The 17,201-nt window shown below is 37.8% G+C and overlaps 1 protein-coding gene across 1 annotated transcript; it reads left to right on the top strand.

The window, feature by feature from the left end:
- The first annotated feature begins 1,124 nt into the window (after nucleotides 1-1,124).
- eva1ba (eva-1 homolog Ba (C. elegans)) lies at nucleotides 1,125-16,956 on the top strand. Its single transcript, XM_028471619.1, has 4 exons — nucleotides 1,125-1,403; nucleotides 11,869-11,996; nucleotides 14,319-14,416; nucleotides 14,495-16,956. The coding sequence occupies exons 3-4, from the start codon at nucleotides 14,350-14,352 to the stop codon at nucleotides 14,917-14,919; spliced, it is 492 nt and encodes a 163-aa protein (XP_028327420.1). The 5' UTR covers nucleotides 1,125-1,403; nucleotides 11,869-11,996; nucleotides 14,319-14,349; the 3' UTR covers nucleotides 14,920-16,956.
- Nucleotides 16,957-17,201: the final 245 nt, after the last annotated feature.

Below are 17,201 nucleotides of genomic sequence, written 5' to 3'. Positions count from 1 at the left end.
GAGTGGCAGGAACATATTTAACTCTCTTTGAGCGACACAGTGAGGAACATTAGATCCAGTTTCTCCTGAACCTTTCACTCTGTAGATGTTCTTTAGGTGGTAGAAGATGTTTTTGTGTTAGATTTAATCCTATTGCTGAAAATAAGATCTGAATCAATCAGAACACCAAGGTTTGGGACTTGGTCTTTAGCTTTTAAAGATGGAGACTGAAGGTCCTCACTGACAGGAGACAATCACCTCCATCTGAACTTTTCACTCATCCAGCAGTTTACTTTTTCTAAGCAGTCACACAACACCTCAATGGGACCATAGTCACCTGGGTTCAGTGATAGATAGAGGTGTGTGTCATCTGCATAGCTGATAATCAACCTTACAGTTGTGTAAAATTTGTCCTAAAGGAAGCATATAAAGGCTAAAAAGAAGGGGTCCAGAACAGAGCCCTGAGGAACCCCACAGGACATTGGTAATCTGTCAGATTCAAAGTTTCCAATGCTTACAAAATAACTTTGCTCCTCCAAGTATGACTTAAACCATTGCATTACTTTTCCATTTAGTCCAACCCATGTTTGCAATCTGTGCAACAAAATTGTATGATCTACAGTATCAAATGCAGACTTAGATCCAATAGAATGAGAACAGATACTTTTCCTGAATCAGTGTTCAACCTTATGTCATTGATCACTTTGATCCATCCACGATAGGAGGTGCTCACGTCTTTGGTCCTTCTCTAGCTAGCATGAATGAATTGATTAACCACGTTCTACAGCTACATAGATTAGCTTAATATCACCAGTAGGAAAGTTAAACTCTTCATTCAACAATCGTATACGTAACAATCACTTTTTCCTTGTTGATGCTTTTTTTTTCTAGTGAATTGTGCTTCAGGCAGAAAAAAAACTTGAGCTAATTTGTCTCGAGCAGATTTTTTTTTTGTATTTTTTTCCTAACAGAGAAAAACCCCCCTCACACACACACACACACACACACACACACACACACACACACACACACACACACACCACAGCTCTCCTCCCTCCCCTCGTCCTCCAGCTTTGCCCATTTTAGGCTGTTCCTCCTCTTTTTTCTCCGTCTGAGGGGGGGAATGGATAGTATGACAGCTTTTCCTGCCTCTCGTGGATTGAAGCCGAGAGGGAAAACTCTGTTACTCACTTTGTTTCCAACTTTGTAGAGGAAGTAACCACCTCTTCCCTAGACTCTACACACACACACACACACACACTCTCTGTTTAGGACCTAAACCACAGCTGCAACAGTCAAACACTCTTGTAACTGGGTGGCTTGGAACTTTGAACAGAAATATGAAGATTTTTCACTTTTCCTGAAGCTCTTTGTGTGGATTGAAAAACTTCAGGAGGTTTTTTTTAAACAACATCCCTGAACTGGTGAGTGTGATTCTTTGTTTTACTGGATGTGAACCAGTGACACTGAGCTGTAGTAGTAGTGATGGAGACTTTTTCCTAAAAAAATGTTTTAAAATGTGCAAAAAAGAAAAAAAATTCTGATTATATTTCCAATGTGTCAAACTGGTCTTAATTTTGGTGCAAAATAAGATCCTTGTTGTTAAGGTGGTTTTATGTTTTTGTGCATGGTGAAACTTTTTGGATAGTAAATAAGTCATGAAACTACAGAGTTCTCGAGGGTTCTCAACCTTTGGGTCAGGAACCCATTTGGGGTTGCGAGACACTGGGATGAAAATGTTTTTTTTTTGTTAACAATTTGAGCCAATAAACCCTTTCCACCACTTTTCCACCTAAGGTTGCATATTATGTTGACCCATTATTGTCTCTTTTCACCATATTTCATGTTTATATTTGCCAATCTAACCACATTTGCAATTGGTCGTACCCATTATTTGCCAGTTTAAACTAATTGTTCCAATATTGACACTTTTAACCCTTTTTTTACCACTTTTTTGCCCACTTTAATTTGCAACTTTTATCAATTTCTGTGGTTTTTAAATCCTATTTCATCACCTTTCCAACCTATTCACTTTTAACATATTTCATTTCTGATTAAAACAAGGATTCTAAACGTTCGTCACAGTGGATATTATTCAGATGAATAAATAATTGTGGTTATCACAGATTCATAACACAATGGACCATCATTTTACTGACTTTATGGATGGACCCCAAAAATCTCTCCCCTTTATTCCCCCTTATAGATGGTCCTGTCTCCACATGACTGTTCTTCAATGTTCATGTTCAGCTACAGTGGGGGTCCCTGCTCTCTGAAACCTTTATTTTGATGGTCATGGGCTGAAAAGTTTTGAGAACCAGTGAATTACATGTTAAACTAGTATTTAAAGTCTTTAAAGTTTGCATCAGAGTGAAGGAGAACAGTGATGTTCCTACTTTTTCACAGTAGATGGTTTGAGTTAGAGATAAAAGCATCAATAACTCGTTACAGTCGATGTTCTAGATACAGACTTAATGCACAACATGTTGAACCTTGAGGGCGACGGTTTCAGCAGCAGAATCACACATGCAGGTCAGCTGAGAGCAGAGATGATCAATAGTAATGGATCACAGAGTTTATCAATCACAGATTAGGAAAACAAAACCTTGCTTTAATAAATAACTTAAGTGTTTACTTATATTCTAAAGTCTGTGTCTAACCCGAGGCCCAGGGGCCTAATGTGGCCCTATAGAGCAGGGGTTCTCAACCTTGAAGTCAGGACCCCATTTGTATCATGACACTGGGACCAGCTGCCTTCAAGAAACTAAGAGTATTTGTGAACAATTTGAGCTCATTTTTGCTTATTTTTACCCTTTTTCTGCAAACTTTCCATATTTAAACCTATTTTTGCTACTTTACTCCCATTTCTGCCACTTCTCCATCACATTTTAGTGCCTTTTCTGCACAATTTTTTCCACTTTCAAGACATTTCAGGCACTTTTAAACCCTTTCCACCACTTTTCTTTCTAATGTTACATATGTTGACCCATTATTGTCACTTTTAACAAAAGATTTCCAGTAGTTTGTTTCATATTTGCCACAAAAGTTTGAAGCTGCTGTGCTGGACATGAAAATATTTTATCAGATAAATCTGTACAATTGGCCTCAAAGGTCAAAAAATCATAGATTGATTGATCGAAAGAAAAAAATGTATAAATGTATTTCTCGCCTTGCATTGTGGGATGTGGAGTCGCAGAAACTAGTGCATGAAAGTGTTTTTACAATTTCACAAGAAACACTGAACAAACTAAATTACTGTCCTCTGTGTCTGGCAAAAGACACAAGAAAAAACATTAAGAATGAAGTAAAAACAGGGACTCCACATCCCACAATGCAATGCGAGGAACTTTTCCCAAAATGTCAATAAGAGTTTTCCCTGTGGAGATGAAAACAAACCTTTAAGTGGCAACTACGAGCTTTTTTCTTATCTTTTTGGAGCAAACGACGTACGATTAATTGATGGATGAAGCCCACGCTATGATTTTAACAAGTTTTTGCTACATTACTCCCATTTCTGCCACTTCTCTATCACATTTCAACGCCTATTCTGCTTTTTTTTTTTTTTCCTATTTCAAGACATTTTCAGCACTTATAACCCCTTTCCACCTAATGTCACATACTGTATGTTAACTCATTATTGTAACTTTTAACCTCTTGTCACCATATTTCATGCTTATTTTGGCCAGTTTGACCACATTCGTCATTTCTACGCTATGATTCTAATAAAATATCATGAGTAGCAGATTTAAGTTAGATTTAAAGCCACATTTTGACACATGAGCCATGTATCTGCTCTCTATCTGACTGTATAGTACATGTTTGTGGTTAGCACCTCTTATCAGAGCCCAGGGAGATGAGAGGTGATGGGTGGAGGCTGGACAGGGTGGGTTACTACTCTCGTGGGTCTCCTCCAATTGACACTATGTGAGGGGGTTTGTGTCTCCTCCTGTCAATTAGATAACAACTCTCCACAGGATGAGGTTGAAAGGCAGTTAAAAAACCCCTTCAAGGCTGACTGATGACTTCTGCATGACCTCCCAGAGCAATTCTTGCTCCGACTTTACTTTTCTCCCTAAAAACCCAGTAGAGTCACTCATCATGTATCAGTCTGAGCTTGTTGCTGATCTGATGTTGACATTAACAGTTGTTTGTTAATAAAATCAGTGCTTACCACTAAAACAAACGTAAATATGTCGTTTCTTTGAGAAAAAAAAAAGGTTTTTACTGTTGGGTCAGACTTGGATGAAAAAATGTGGCCCGATCTGCGTTCCAAGCCGTCGGGAACGCGCACCAGCGTCATTTGACGTCACGTCTGCAGAACTGGGCGGGGAAATCGACACCAGAACAAAGTGTATCACACAATGTTTAAGACAATTGGTAGAAATGTGTGTGGACTCATTCTCTTTGGGTGTCAGCACATCAACCATTAGCATTAAGACTAGAAATGAATGTTTATTTTTTTCACAAATCCTGCCTTATGCTCCTTTAAAAGATGAGAGGTTTGTAATTTTCATCATAACGACACTTCAACTGTGAGACACAGAAGGTGAAAAAAATCCAGGAAATCACATTGTATGATTTTTAAATCATTTATTTGTAAATTATTGTGTAAAATAAGCATTTGGCAGCTACAGACAAGCATGATTTCTGTCTCTCACAGACCAGTTACTTGTTACCTGTATTAATGGCACCTGTTTAAACTGTTTATCTGTATAAAATACACCTGTCCACACTTTCACACAGTCATGTTTTGTGCTTTTTTCTGTAATTCATTCATCTCAATGAACTCGATAAAGTCCCAGCACTAGTTCTTAGCCTTTTTTAGTTTGTACTTTTTTTTATTGAAATACAGAAACAAGAATCACAGTCCAACACAGACAGAAAACATCCTCACTTATTTACACTGGTGATGATATGACAGATGCTATTTAACCTTAGAATGTGTGTGTTCATAATGTAGTAGAAGAACGTCAAGAAATCTCACAAAAGCAAAAGGAGAACATGCAAACTTCCACAGTCACTCCTGAAAACAAGGCCACTTTCTATTCGGTTTAATTATATTATCACTTATCAAATCCCTGACCAACTTTTCCTCCAAGTTCTTTGTTCAGATGAGAGGATATTTGGCTTTTACATTTAAAAAACACATTGAGCCTTCCTCTACATGTTATTTAATCTCTAAAATCACATCATATTTTCTCCATAGTGTTAATAACGTGATGAGAGACAATTGACAGATTAAAAAAGAACAGATATTTGTGCAGGGAAATAATAAGTCATTTGGAAAAATAGCTTAAGATTCTATAAAAACCTACTTAAATGCTTTAACAAAGTATTTATACTCTGTTACCACCCCTCTATAAAAACATTTGTACGCATAAATTCAATAAAGTTCAATTACAAAAATCAAAAAAATAATAATAATGCCCTTTTCAAGCCCACTTGAGTAATTGTATAATAAATAGTAAAATTTTGTTTAAAAAAATGAATAAAGATACATAAAATAACAATAATTATCAAAGTAGGTATTAAAAAAACTTATCTTAACTTAAAAAAATAATTTTTCAATTTTTGAAACCATTGAGATATAATCTTGAATATACTCACTTTGTTAGTAGGTAGCATTAGTCTGATTAAATATTTTCCCAACATTGAGGGAAATCATGTTATTATATAATTAGGTTCATCACAATCTTGTATTTGAACCTCTGAGTGTTAAACTCAACCTGTTTTAATTGTTAGATTTAAAATATGAACTAAAAAGACCATTAAAAGCCATGTTTTATCTGTCCTGCCTCTTTCTAAACGATGGACATTCCATTTAGTCACATTTTCTGGCTTTCTTCATCAGTAAAAGGCCAAAAATAATATGCAACACTGCTCGAAAAGTCATATTTTGATGTCAAGAGACACTGGGAAGAAATGTTCTTGGCTTCTGCAGAAATTAAACCCTTTATAACCTTTGGCGATGTGGAAAATAATGACTTTTCATTCCACTCTGAGTGATTCTTTAGCTGATAACTTAAACAGATATTTTGCATGTGGTGTCGTCTGTTTATCAAGTTAAAACAATATCCACCTCCCCTGTACTGTCTTGAGAAGAGCTTAAAGTTTGATTATAGTTTTTACTGCTCAGGCCAGACTCACTGGCTTGACAACAGGTATGTGATGATGATAATTATGATGAGAAATGGTAACGAAATCCAGCGTTTTCTTCTTTTTTAGAGTACCTGCCAACGTTTCAAAAGATCCTGCAAACAAAAGCCGAGTTATGTAAAACCTTTGGGTTTAAAACCTATGGAATATCCATTAAACGTGCATTATGAGACAATAAATCAAAAGCACAGAAACAATGAAGTCAATAAATTCTTTAGGCTGTTCCAAATTCTTGTGTTGCTAAAAATAGTTTGTTTGTGCAATTAAAGTGAAATGAAAAACACACAAATGGGATTAACTTTGGCTGTGGTCATTTTCATCCTGTGAGTTCAGTTCCAGACGAACCACAGCTACGTTTATGGCCAAAAATAGTAATGAGGTATAAAACTTTGATGAAATCAGGAAATGACAACTCTATCCCCCCTCGTGTATCTGACCTTTGCATGCTCTGTTTATAGATCAAATATGAGTTACACATTTCATATATTTCATTGGAGAATAGGCTGTGGGCTATTGTTGTTGGCTGGTTTATGAAAATAGAATAAATGCTTCTATTGTGAAATGAACTCCAGAGGTCTGCCTCGGTTTGGGATTGGCTGACATTTGTGTACAGTTGATAGTACAGGATAAAAGCCCCAACTATCATAAGATAGGTTTCCATTACCCTTGGAAATGTCCAAAATCTAAATATTTCAATAAAAACTGATGATGGAAACATATGAATGTGAGAAAAAAACACTGAAAGATCATTAAAGGACATGAGGTACCTGGTCAGTAGAGTTAGGAACGTAACTTTAAAAAAGTAATTAGTTATAGTTACTCACTACTTGATCCAAGAAGTAGTTAGTAACTGAAGTACTCTATAATAAAAAGTAACTCATTACCAAGGAAAGAAACTATTTGCATTACTGTTAAAAAATAAGTTGCTATATGTCAAATAATTCAGATTTTTTAGTTCTGTGTCATTGTGACGCTTCATTAAATTTGAGTTGTTTACAACAGATGTGGACAAAGTCTTCACTCCTGGATATAATGAACACGTCACATGTACGTTCTTGTCTTTGACCATAATTAATATAAAGTAGTGTTTGTATCGTCACCTTAAAAATGACAACTTTTCATCACTTTTCATCTCTGCTGATTCATCAAATCTGTAGTGGTTGTGTGTGTGTGTGGTGCATGTGCTGGCACATGTGTAAAAACGCTGGCTCTGATTGGCTACCATGAAACATGACGCCGCCTTAGCCAATCATAATCTCTCACCTTGTTTTTTAACCCACCTCCTCACTGCAGCTGTGTATGAAGCCAGGGATGCTTTTGGATAACGATTTATTCAATCAACGCATGTAACGCACCGCATTCAACGTTCAGTAACATTAACGGCATCGTAACGGCGTAAAAAGTAATTAGTTAGATTACCCCGTTACTGAAAAAAAAACATCGTTACCTAACGCTGTTATTTTAAACGCCGTTATTCCAAACACTGCTGGTCACATGACCATTTATGGCAAAAACACGGCGCGGTACGTGTGGACAGAAGAGGAAACCCAGACATTTCTTTGTGTAATTTAGAGGATTTTTGTGATGTTGTTTGTGAAATTGCAGTCATTTCTAAAATAATTACTTTTTAGAATTTGGGGTTGGAAAAAACTGCATCCGTGACTTTAGATAATGTGAAGTTTCATTAAGTTTGTAAATTTGGAGGGACTGAGATAGCTACAAATATATGATTAGCTAATTCTATCATTTTTACTTTGTGTTGCGGGCCGAATTGGGTGCTCTAAAGGGCCGGATTTGGTCTCCGGGCCGTGAGTTTGAAACATGTACCCTATCCTTTCTGAAACACGAGCTGCGTTTCCATTACTCTTAGAAATGCGCAAAATCTATATACGTAGCACAATAAAAGCTAGTAATGAACACCTGGATTAAAAAAATAAAAAAATAAAAAAAAAACACTCAAAAGGATCCAAAACGACCTTCAAGGGAAACATGTACAAAGAGCAAATATTCTGTGTCAAAACTTTAGAAATGTCGCTTAGAGAAACTGTAATGTTATAGACGATAGCAACGAAGGAAAAAGAACAAAGGTTATACACAGGATGTATTAAGGATGTGTTACAATTATCTCAACACAATGAAAATATTAGCCCACGTGACACTTTCAACCGTTTTAACGACAGAAACCCACTTCTACTCTACTTTAGCTCTTCATTCAGGCTTTACCTATAACTTGTATTTTCTATAACGATGATGATGTGGCGTTGTGTAGAAATGTCTTTATCGTACAGTTAACGTCTGGAAGGAAGCGTGAATAATAAATTGGGAGCGTCCAAAGGAAGAGGATGCTTGAGAGTTCGTCCTCAGGATATGAAGCCAGGAAGAAGTCAACGATAAGCAAATCAAAAAATAGGAGCAGGAAAAACAAGGTGTGACGTGTAGGACAAGATTGTAAATTATTGTGCTGCATAAAAACATCATCTTGTCTGTATTTATCGAGTTACCTATTACACTTACAATGACCTGAATGTGAAGCAATTGGGCAAAATTTAAGTTGCAATGTAAATACTGTGCAATAATTTGATTTAGGAAAAAATTAGATTAAATATTATTATAAATGATGTAGCACTGCAAACCTCATTGTGTTTTGGTGGAGTTTTATTTAATTTGATAGTTTGGAGAAAGTGAGATATCTACAACTCTTCCCCGTATCGGACCAGATGTACTGGTGGGTCGAACTTAACCCACAGGCCTTCAGTTTCACACTCTATGTGGAGTGTGTGTGAGTTTAATCCAATCAAAGCATGTTGGGTTCATTAAAGTCTAAATGGTCATTTGTGCGATTCTCGAATGATTGAGTCAGCAACGCTGTAGGTCGACATGATGGGAAGCTTTAGAAGATGGAATGAAACAAAATGATTTTAGCATGGCTGATATTTAAATCTTCTTTAACTCATTCACTGCCAGCCCTTTTCAGAGCTGCCAACCCCATATTGCCAAGCCTTTTAGATGACTTTCACTGGCTTTTTTTTTTTAAGACCCACAGAATATTTTGGACTATGACAATCTGAAATTTGAAACCAGATTCTGAAAGATTGAAGTCTCTAGTTTGGTCTTTAGCAGTTCATGAGTTAATCAGTAAATCATTGGATAAGAAATGTGGGAACATTGCCTTCATACCTCGATTCTGTAGCATCTGATCGCTAAATTACAGATTGTTTATGCCTATGTTGGTTACTGGTAGCTAGCATGCTAACAGACAATACCATGCTAGAAGTCATCTGCATCTCATAGCACAGTAGCAGGAATTGTAATGAGGTCAATACAACACTGTTATTTACGTGGAGTAGTGTGTTGCCCTCTTGCTGGGGGCAAGGCAACAATTTGAAGAGAAAGCCTGAAAGTTACTTACACACACACACACACACACACACACACCAGGTCTGCTAATAATTTTCCTTGTTGGGAAAGAAAACACAACAAACCCACTGAGCAGAATAATCAGTGTTTAGGTCTCCAGTCGCTAACACGAGCCTGGAGCCCAACTCGTCTGTATATCAGCATTACTGCAGGTGTCTGAGGTCATCCCTACCAATGCTAAAGCTAATTATCAGTCTTCCTATAGGGTTTACTACCTCATACCCCTGAGACAAAAAGCTAATAAATCATGGGATGTATATGTTCTTGGATAATGACAAATGACGGCCGTTATTAGAACTAAATGAAGCTCTCGGCTAGGTAGGAGATGATCTTTTCTCAATATTTTCCAATGTCTGTACTCGGTTCATCCCGACCGAGTGGAGCAGAAACATTCTTATTCCCACGAGCTGGAGAACAAGCAGCCATGACGACCGCCCTGTCACTCCCCCCCAGTGACCCAGAGCGCTGGGGCTCAGTCTGTGTGTAGTCAGCAAGATCCAAATCTGCCCAGGAAAAGCACCAGCACTCTGCTAAACAAACTAGAGCTGTAGTAGTAGAGCCTCAACTTTAGCTTCAGCATGTTTCCACAACCATTCCTCCTGCTACAGCACTGGAGCATCAGCTTTAGTTTTGATTGCAACACCAGTATAAAAAGTGACTTTACTGGTGGTAATCTGTCCTGTTTTAAGTAATGTGCCATGGTGAAAGTGGAGTATTGAAAGCATTTTAAGGGATTTGGGGAAAAAGTGGAGAGATGGTGATGGTGAGGTTGTGGTGCAAATCCAGAACTACGTTAATATAAATGACCACACGGGGCAGTAACGAGTCCTTCCAACGTATGAATTCCAAACATTAAAACAAGGCCAACATGAACAACGATAGAGAGGAAGAGGAATAAAAACAAGACAACACTGACTACAGATGAGAATACACAAGAAAGGACTGTTCAGAACAACTCAACAATGTTTGACCAGAGAGACATGTAAACCCATGTAAATTTGCGATGGTAAAACAGGGGACGGGACCCAGATAAGCAAACTGCTTCTCTCGTCTCCTTTTTCGGCATGTACAAAAAAAAAAAAAAAAAAAAAAAAGTGACTGTAACCATGTCGGAAATAAACTGAATAAATAAAAAAATAAATAAAATAATAAAAGTTAAATGTGTAATATTGGAATTGATTAAAACACAAGAGCAGTCAGAGAGAACAAAGCTCAGCCAGATATTGTCAGTTATCTGGATCAATGGTTCTGATCATAGCACAACGATCATTCACACTTTAAAGCACGTGTCAAACTCAAGGGCCGGGGGCCAAAACAGGCCCTTTAGAGCTGTGTTTCTCAAACTATTTTGGCTCAAGTCCCCCTTTTGTCCGACTACAACATTTTTCTTATAAAACTATTTAAAAACATCTATAGATCATAATGATGGAATGAATGAGTGATAACACACATTTTAAAGAATCTTATTTGTAAATAAATGGAAATGATTTAGTGCAGTGGTTCCCAACCTTTTCTGGTGACCCCAAAGACATTTTGTTCTAGAATTAGATTTTGATCATATTTGAGCTCAGATATTAATATTGAACTAGATTTATATTACTCAAAGTGAAAATATAGAAATACAGTTGTTTAAGATAAGATTGTGTGTTGTTTTGATTAAAAACAAATATATATATATATATATTAATTGAAACATTTCAAAAATCTATTGTAATTTTTCAGTGTTGCAGGAGACCCCATTTAAACTCCAGGTAACTCATTATGGGGTCCCGACCCCAAGGTTGAAAAACGCTGATTTAGTGGCCCCTGATTGGATTTATTTCCATAATTTTTATCATTTCCAGTCATCTCACACCTGTTAAGGTACTGACACTTGTTTTTTTTTTCATTTTTCTCATGTACCCCCTGTAGTACCATTGCGTACCCCCATTTGAGAAACACTGCTCTAAAGGGCCCATTTTTGCCCCCGGGCCTTGAGTTTGAGACACATGTTCTATGACATCAGATCTATCTTCTGTTATAATGTTGCTATAATCTGTTACTTTTGACTTAATCCTGCTAACAGACAAACAAACACCAGTGAAAATCTGAAGTATTCTGAGAGAGTTTTTAAAGACTTTATTAATGAGACAAAGCTGTTAAAAACACTATAAACCTGTTGCTCTGCACCTGAAGCGTCTCTAACTAAAAGGCTTGTTGCTGTTTGCACTGCAGACGGTTCAGTGGATTTGGACCTAATGATCCCTGACGTTTCTCCCTCTGTGTGTGTGTGTGTGTGTGTGTGTGTGTGTGTGTGTGTGTTTGTTCTTGCCTCAGGGCGACTAAATGAACTGTCCAGCCTGAAGACCAAAGATCACGGGCCTCGATCCAACAACAAGCGCCAGTTTGACTATTTCCACTATGAGTTTGGACTGAAAACCTTCGCTACACAGCTTGATTTTGTGGTACGTTTAATGCTGCATCTGTGCTCCACTACTTTCTGTTTGCCTCTGCGTTAATGGAGGAATGTTTGAAATGATTCATTAGCGTGCCACGTTACATATGGTTTACATGTGTGTAGTTTGACGCTGGTATTTCATGTAAAGCTACATCAACAAACAGGCAGAAGTGCTAATCATCAGTGAGATGGAGCGTTGCAGCGTTATCAGTCAATCTTCATTTAAAAATGAACGCTAGCGTAAACATGTGGTTTGTACATTCATCTGATCTGTGTGTTGGAACATGTGGTTTGACTCTGCGAACAATGCACATGAGTTTGAGTTTAAGTCTGCCATCTAAAGTCTAGAGAGTTAATGATGTCATGAGGTCAGAGAGGTTTAAACACTTTAAAGACAAAAAATAAAAACAATTAAATAAAAAAAGAGGTTAAAACACATTTGAATGACCAACTGAGATCAATATATTACTTTTCTATACAGATAAAGGCTGAAAAGGGGAAATATTGCAGAAAGAGTGAAGGAGAGGTTATTATGGGATGGTGTGAATAAGCCTTTTCACACTCTGGAACTGCACATGAGCGACCTGAGGGGGGTCATAGGTCAAGAGGGATAAAAACGTAAACAATCTTCTTCACTCTGTTGATATTTTGAACCTAACGGTGTTTGTAATGTTATTCCAGCGATCGTTAGTGTTTTAATAGTGTTTATTATTAATATTACACATATTCAGACTCGAGGAGGGACCAGGATTTTCCACTGATGCCACTTACGGCCGATCCGAGCATTTTTAAAAACCGATGGAAGCAGCTCAGCAGCAGTATGGAAGCTAGGGCAGTCCTCTCGCTTCCACACAGGTGACCCCTGGTCGACGAAAACACTGCCTACTTGGGTCTCCAACGGGTGGAATTTGGACTCCAGAGATCTTTTGTAAAACCGATGAGAGAAACAGTATCAAAGCAGCAGATCTCCTCTTCTTCATACTCCTGGATTTTCTCTATTGACCTTTATTGTTGGTAGTTTTTGTTTTTTTTTTAACTTTTGTAGTTTTAATAACTGAAGTTTTTTTGAGTTTTTGAGAAGTGCTTATAAATAAAATGTGTTATGGAAAAAAGCGAGATTTCTGAGTGTGAAAAGGACAGTAGAGTTCTCAGTTCACCATTCACTAACCATGTTCATGATTATTTTTATTAATCTATTATACAAGATAAACAGGCTGATGAGTGAAACCATACTGATCAGATGATTGATCACTGTTGAAGAGCAGGAAAAACCAGATTTTTTAGCTTGTCTGCAGCGTTAGCTTTAGCAGCATTAGCTTTAGCAGCTGACTCAGCATTTCTACCTTGGAGATCAATACCAAGTTTCCGCAATTTGTTTTTTGCGAAGAATCAAAGCTCCAATGGGGGAAAACTGATCTAAATCTCTGCCAGACTTGCTGTTTGCACCGTCAGCTACGGCGAGTTTATACCTCTTGACCTTTGACCTCATGTGGAAGAACAGAACCAAATGAGGATTTTCACACATGATAATTCATAAAATGGCCATTGGACAAAGTTTGCATCGATATTATGATGGAAACAAAACTAGAAAGAGCGTAAATTTTTATATAGGACTGACAAACACTGCAAGGGGTTTACCAGATGCCTTCAAAAAACTAAGAATATTTTTTTTTAACAATTTGAGCCCATTTTTGCTTATTTTTACCGTTTTTCTGCATCTACACCAAATTTGTCATATTTAAACTTATTTTTATCACCTTTTCTTGCCATTTTTTGCTCCTTTTAATGCATTTTTGCTACATTACTCCCATTTCTGACACTTCTCCATCACATTTCATGTCACTTTTAACCTCTTTTCACCTTAATTTATGTTTATTTTTGCCAATTTAACCAAATTCATGATTTATGTCCATTATATGCCAGATTAACCTAATTGTTCCTACTTTTTAAATTACATAATAGAGTTTAATTTAACCCCAAATTTACCCCCCAAAATACAGTATTGTGTTAAAAGTCGACTTTTATCACAATATTGTATGATGATTTCATTTTCTAAATTTCAAGTTTAATCTAGTCTTTTCAACATTATATTTCAACTTCTTTCTCGAAATTTCCACTTAAATCTCAACATTTCGACTTTATTCTTGATTTGTCCAAATACATTTTCTCCAACATTGGCCCTAATCTGCTTCCGTACAGATTTTTGTTAAAGACCTGAAGCCAATGAGTGTTGAGATGTCCAGGCTCCGCCATTAATGGAGTATTAAATAAATTAGTTAAGATGTCTATTTCTACCAATGTCTGATATATTTTCTTAATTTTTCTGCAGGTGTGAGCAAAGTGAGGTGGTGGTGGTCACCATGGATGTGAAGAAAAAAGAAATGGACCTTCTGAGCAACAGCATCGCTGCATACGCTCACATCAAAGGTAGATTTTTGGATTATATATATATATATATATATATGTATTTATTTGACTACGTCACTAAATGTGTTTAATTTCCAGCAAACCCCGAGAGCTTCGGCCTCTACTTCGTGCTGGGCGTGTGTTTCGGCCTGGTTCTGACCCTCTGCCTCCTGGTGATCCGTATCTCCTGTAAACCACGCACCAACATCACATCATCCACACCTGAGAAAAAGACCCCTAAAGAGGTCACAGAGGGCAACAAGGAGAGCGATGATGACGATGATGATGAAGGGGGCGATGAAGAGGCTCCGGTTTTGTTACCCAGCACAGAAATCCCAGTTAGCAACCACGTCAACCAATCAGACGGGACGCTGAGTGTCAACGTGTTTACATCAGCGGAGGAGCTAGAGCGCGCCCAGCGATTGGAGGAGAGGGAACGAATTATCAGGGAGATCTGGAGGAACGGTCAGCCGGATATCCTCGGCTCAGGAACTGGAACTATTGGAAGGGTGCATTACTACTGAAACTCCTAGAGCTTTAAAGACTCTATAGATACGTTTGGATGTTCTTCAAACATGAAGCTCTGTGTTGGACACAGAGACCAGGAAAGTTCCACATTCGATGAACTCGGCTCTGACTGAGCCAGACTGTGATGTATTGCACTTCTTTGGATCAACGGTGTTGATGGAAAACGGACCATGTGCCGTTGTTCTGAAACATGGCTGAACGCCACATGCAGTATTTGGTCAAAGTGAGGTTGAAAGTGCAATAATTCAAATACAATGAAGATGTTTGCAACGCCTCTTTGCCTCTTTACCTGCCAAACTAAACACTTAAGGTGCGTTCACACCAAACGCGACTTGCAATGTCAAGCGATTTCCCTTCAAGCAATGCAACCCGCTCAATTCCTGCGACTCAATTGCGAGATCTGAGTCGCTGGAAGTTGCTCAAAGTTTTCAAGTGACTTTGAGTGATGCTGTGTCGTGACATCCAATCGGCAACGAGTTTTGGTAACACTTTACTTGAAGTTTTATACATTACGCTGTCATTATCTTCCATTAGCATGATTAAGGTGTCATGAAGGCTTCATTTTGACACCTTTGGAGCTATGTTGGCATTTTTGGGTTTAGGTGGAGAGATCTAGTTGGGTTCGGGTTCAGGGTTAGTTTCAGGTTTAGGGGTTAGGGTCACAAATGGTTTGGTTAGGTTAGGGTAACAAAGGATTAGGTAGGGTTAGGGTTAGGGAACAAGAGGTACGGTTAGGGTTAATGTTTGGTAGGGTGAGGTTTGTAGTTATTTTCTCTCGTTGAAACCCCCCGAACGCTTCTGGACTGTTCGGTTTGGAATGGGAGTCAAAGGCAGGGCACGAGCCGGCACATGTTACTCTGGTTTCTCTGTTCCATATACTGTTCATCAAAGAGTTTGTGAAGGTGTATGAGTGTCACCTGGGGGTTTCCACTGGATACGTCTGCGCTGCGTTACGGCTCCAATACTGTCCGTCGTCCGGCAATCTCCACCGGTTGCGGTTTGAGTGCACCAAGGCGCAGTCTGGTTGACATCAGAGACCGAGGAGTTCTCGCAATATTTACATAATCGCTCGAGATCGCAGTTAAAGCAAGTGTTATAAACACAACAACAAACAGATAAACAGGTCAGTGTTCCTAACGGAGTACAAGAAGAATTATGTTTTGGTGATGTAGTTACTTGAAATATGATCTGAAGTGTTTTATTTTGAAAAGCAACCCAGTGTTTTAATGTTTAGTATGTGCTTAACTTCCTGTTTCACTGTATTTGCTCTGTGCTGAGTTGATATGCCAGAAATAGAAGTCCTGCATATTTCTGCCAGAGGGCTCCGGACTGTCGGAGCTGGGACGGAGCAGATGCGCAGCGCATTGGACCTGGTGGAAATGAACACATAGACTAATAGTGCAAACAGCTCCGCTGGCATGACGGAGACGTAACGCAGGGGACCCATATCCAGTGGAAATTGGGGGTTAGGAGTGTCTGGTTATGGTTAGGGTAACGAACAACACTTAATGACAGCCTTGATGACACCTTATTCATCACTCCACTGAGGTAGAAGAAACAATGAAGTGATGATGAAAAGAGTAAAAAGCGCGACAATGCGACTCATCACGGGCGATTTAAGCAACTATAGTAGCTAAAGTCGTGTTGAGTGTGAACGTACCATTACAATACCATCAGAAGAATGTCTTTATGTTGCCTTTAATCAAACATATTAATTAGAATAACTACATAACCTACAATGTGACACAGTCAAAACCAAATGTCATTAATTTATGTGCACCATGCATGTTTTCTGTATTTTTTCCAAGGATAATTCAACCAAAGTAAAGAATAAAATTAAAGTATTATTGCAAAAAAATAAAGTGTTTGTGCTTATTCAGTCACATGACATCACCTTTGGCCTAAGCAGACATACAGAGTTCTTTTGCTGAGTTACATTTTTTTTTAATCTTTTAAAAATGATTCAGTTTCATGGTCAAATGTTCATAGGCTGGTCAGGCAGACTTTAGAATTCAAAAGTAACTAAATCCCAAAACCACTTTTATCCTTTTGAAAACAACACAAAAATTGAATAAAATTTGTATTATTATTATTATTTTTTTTTTTTTCTAATTTGAAGACCCTGAAAAAAATAGTTTTGTCCAATTTTTGCCCCTTTTAAAAAAGTTCTGGCAATTTTTTAGACTTTAGCTACCTTTGTGCCAATAAATATCAATTTTTTCCTATTTTTTTGTCCATTTTTACACTTTTGTTGAATTTTTGTCCTTTCTTTCATTTT

The sequence above is a fragment of the Gouania willdenowi genome, chromosome 16 (assembly GCF_900634775.1).
Source record: "Gouania willdenowi chromosome 16, fGouWil2.1, whole genome shotgun sequence".
NCBI lineage: Eukaryota > Metazoa > Chordata > Actinopteri > Blenniiformes > Gobiesocidae > Gouania > Gouania willdenowi.
This window is presented reverse-complemented; position numbering and strand designations above follow the sequence as displayed.

Coding starts and splice junctions, on each gene's coding strand:
- eva1ba (XM_028471619.1), top strand. CDS start 14,350: ATGGATGTGAAGAAAAAAGAAATGGACCTTCTGAGCAACAGCATCGCT. Junction 14,417..14,494: donor TGCATACGCTCACATCAAAG/GTAGATTTTTGG, acceptor TTTAATTTCCAG/CAAACCCCGAGAGCTTCGGC.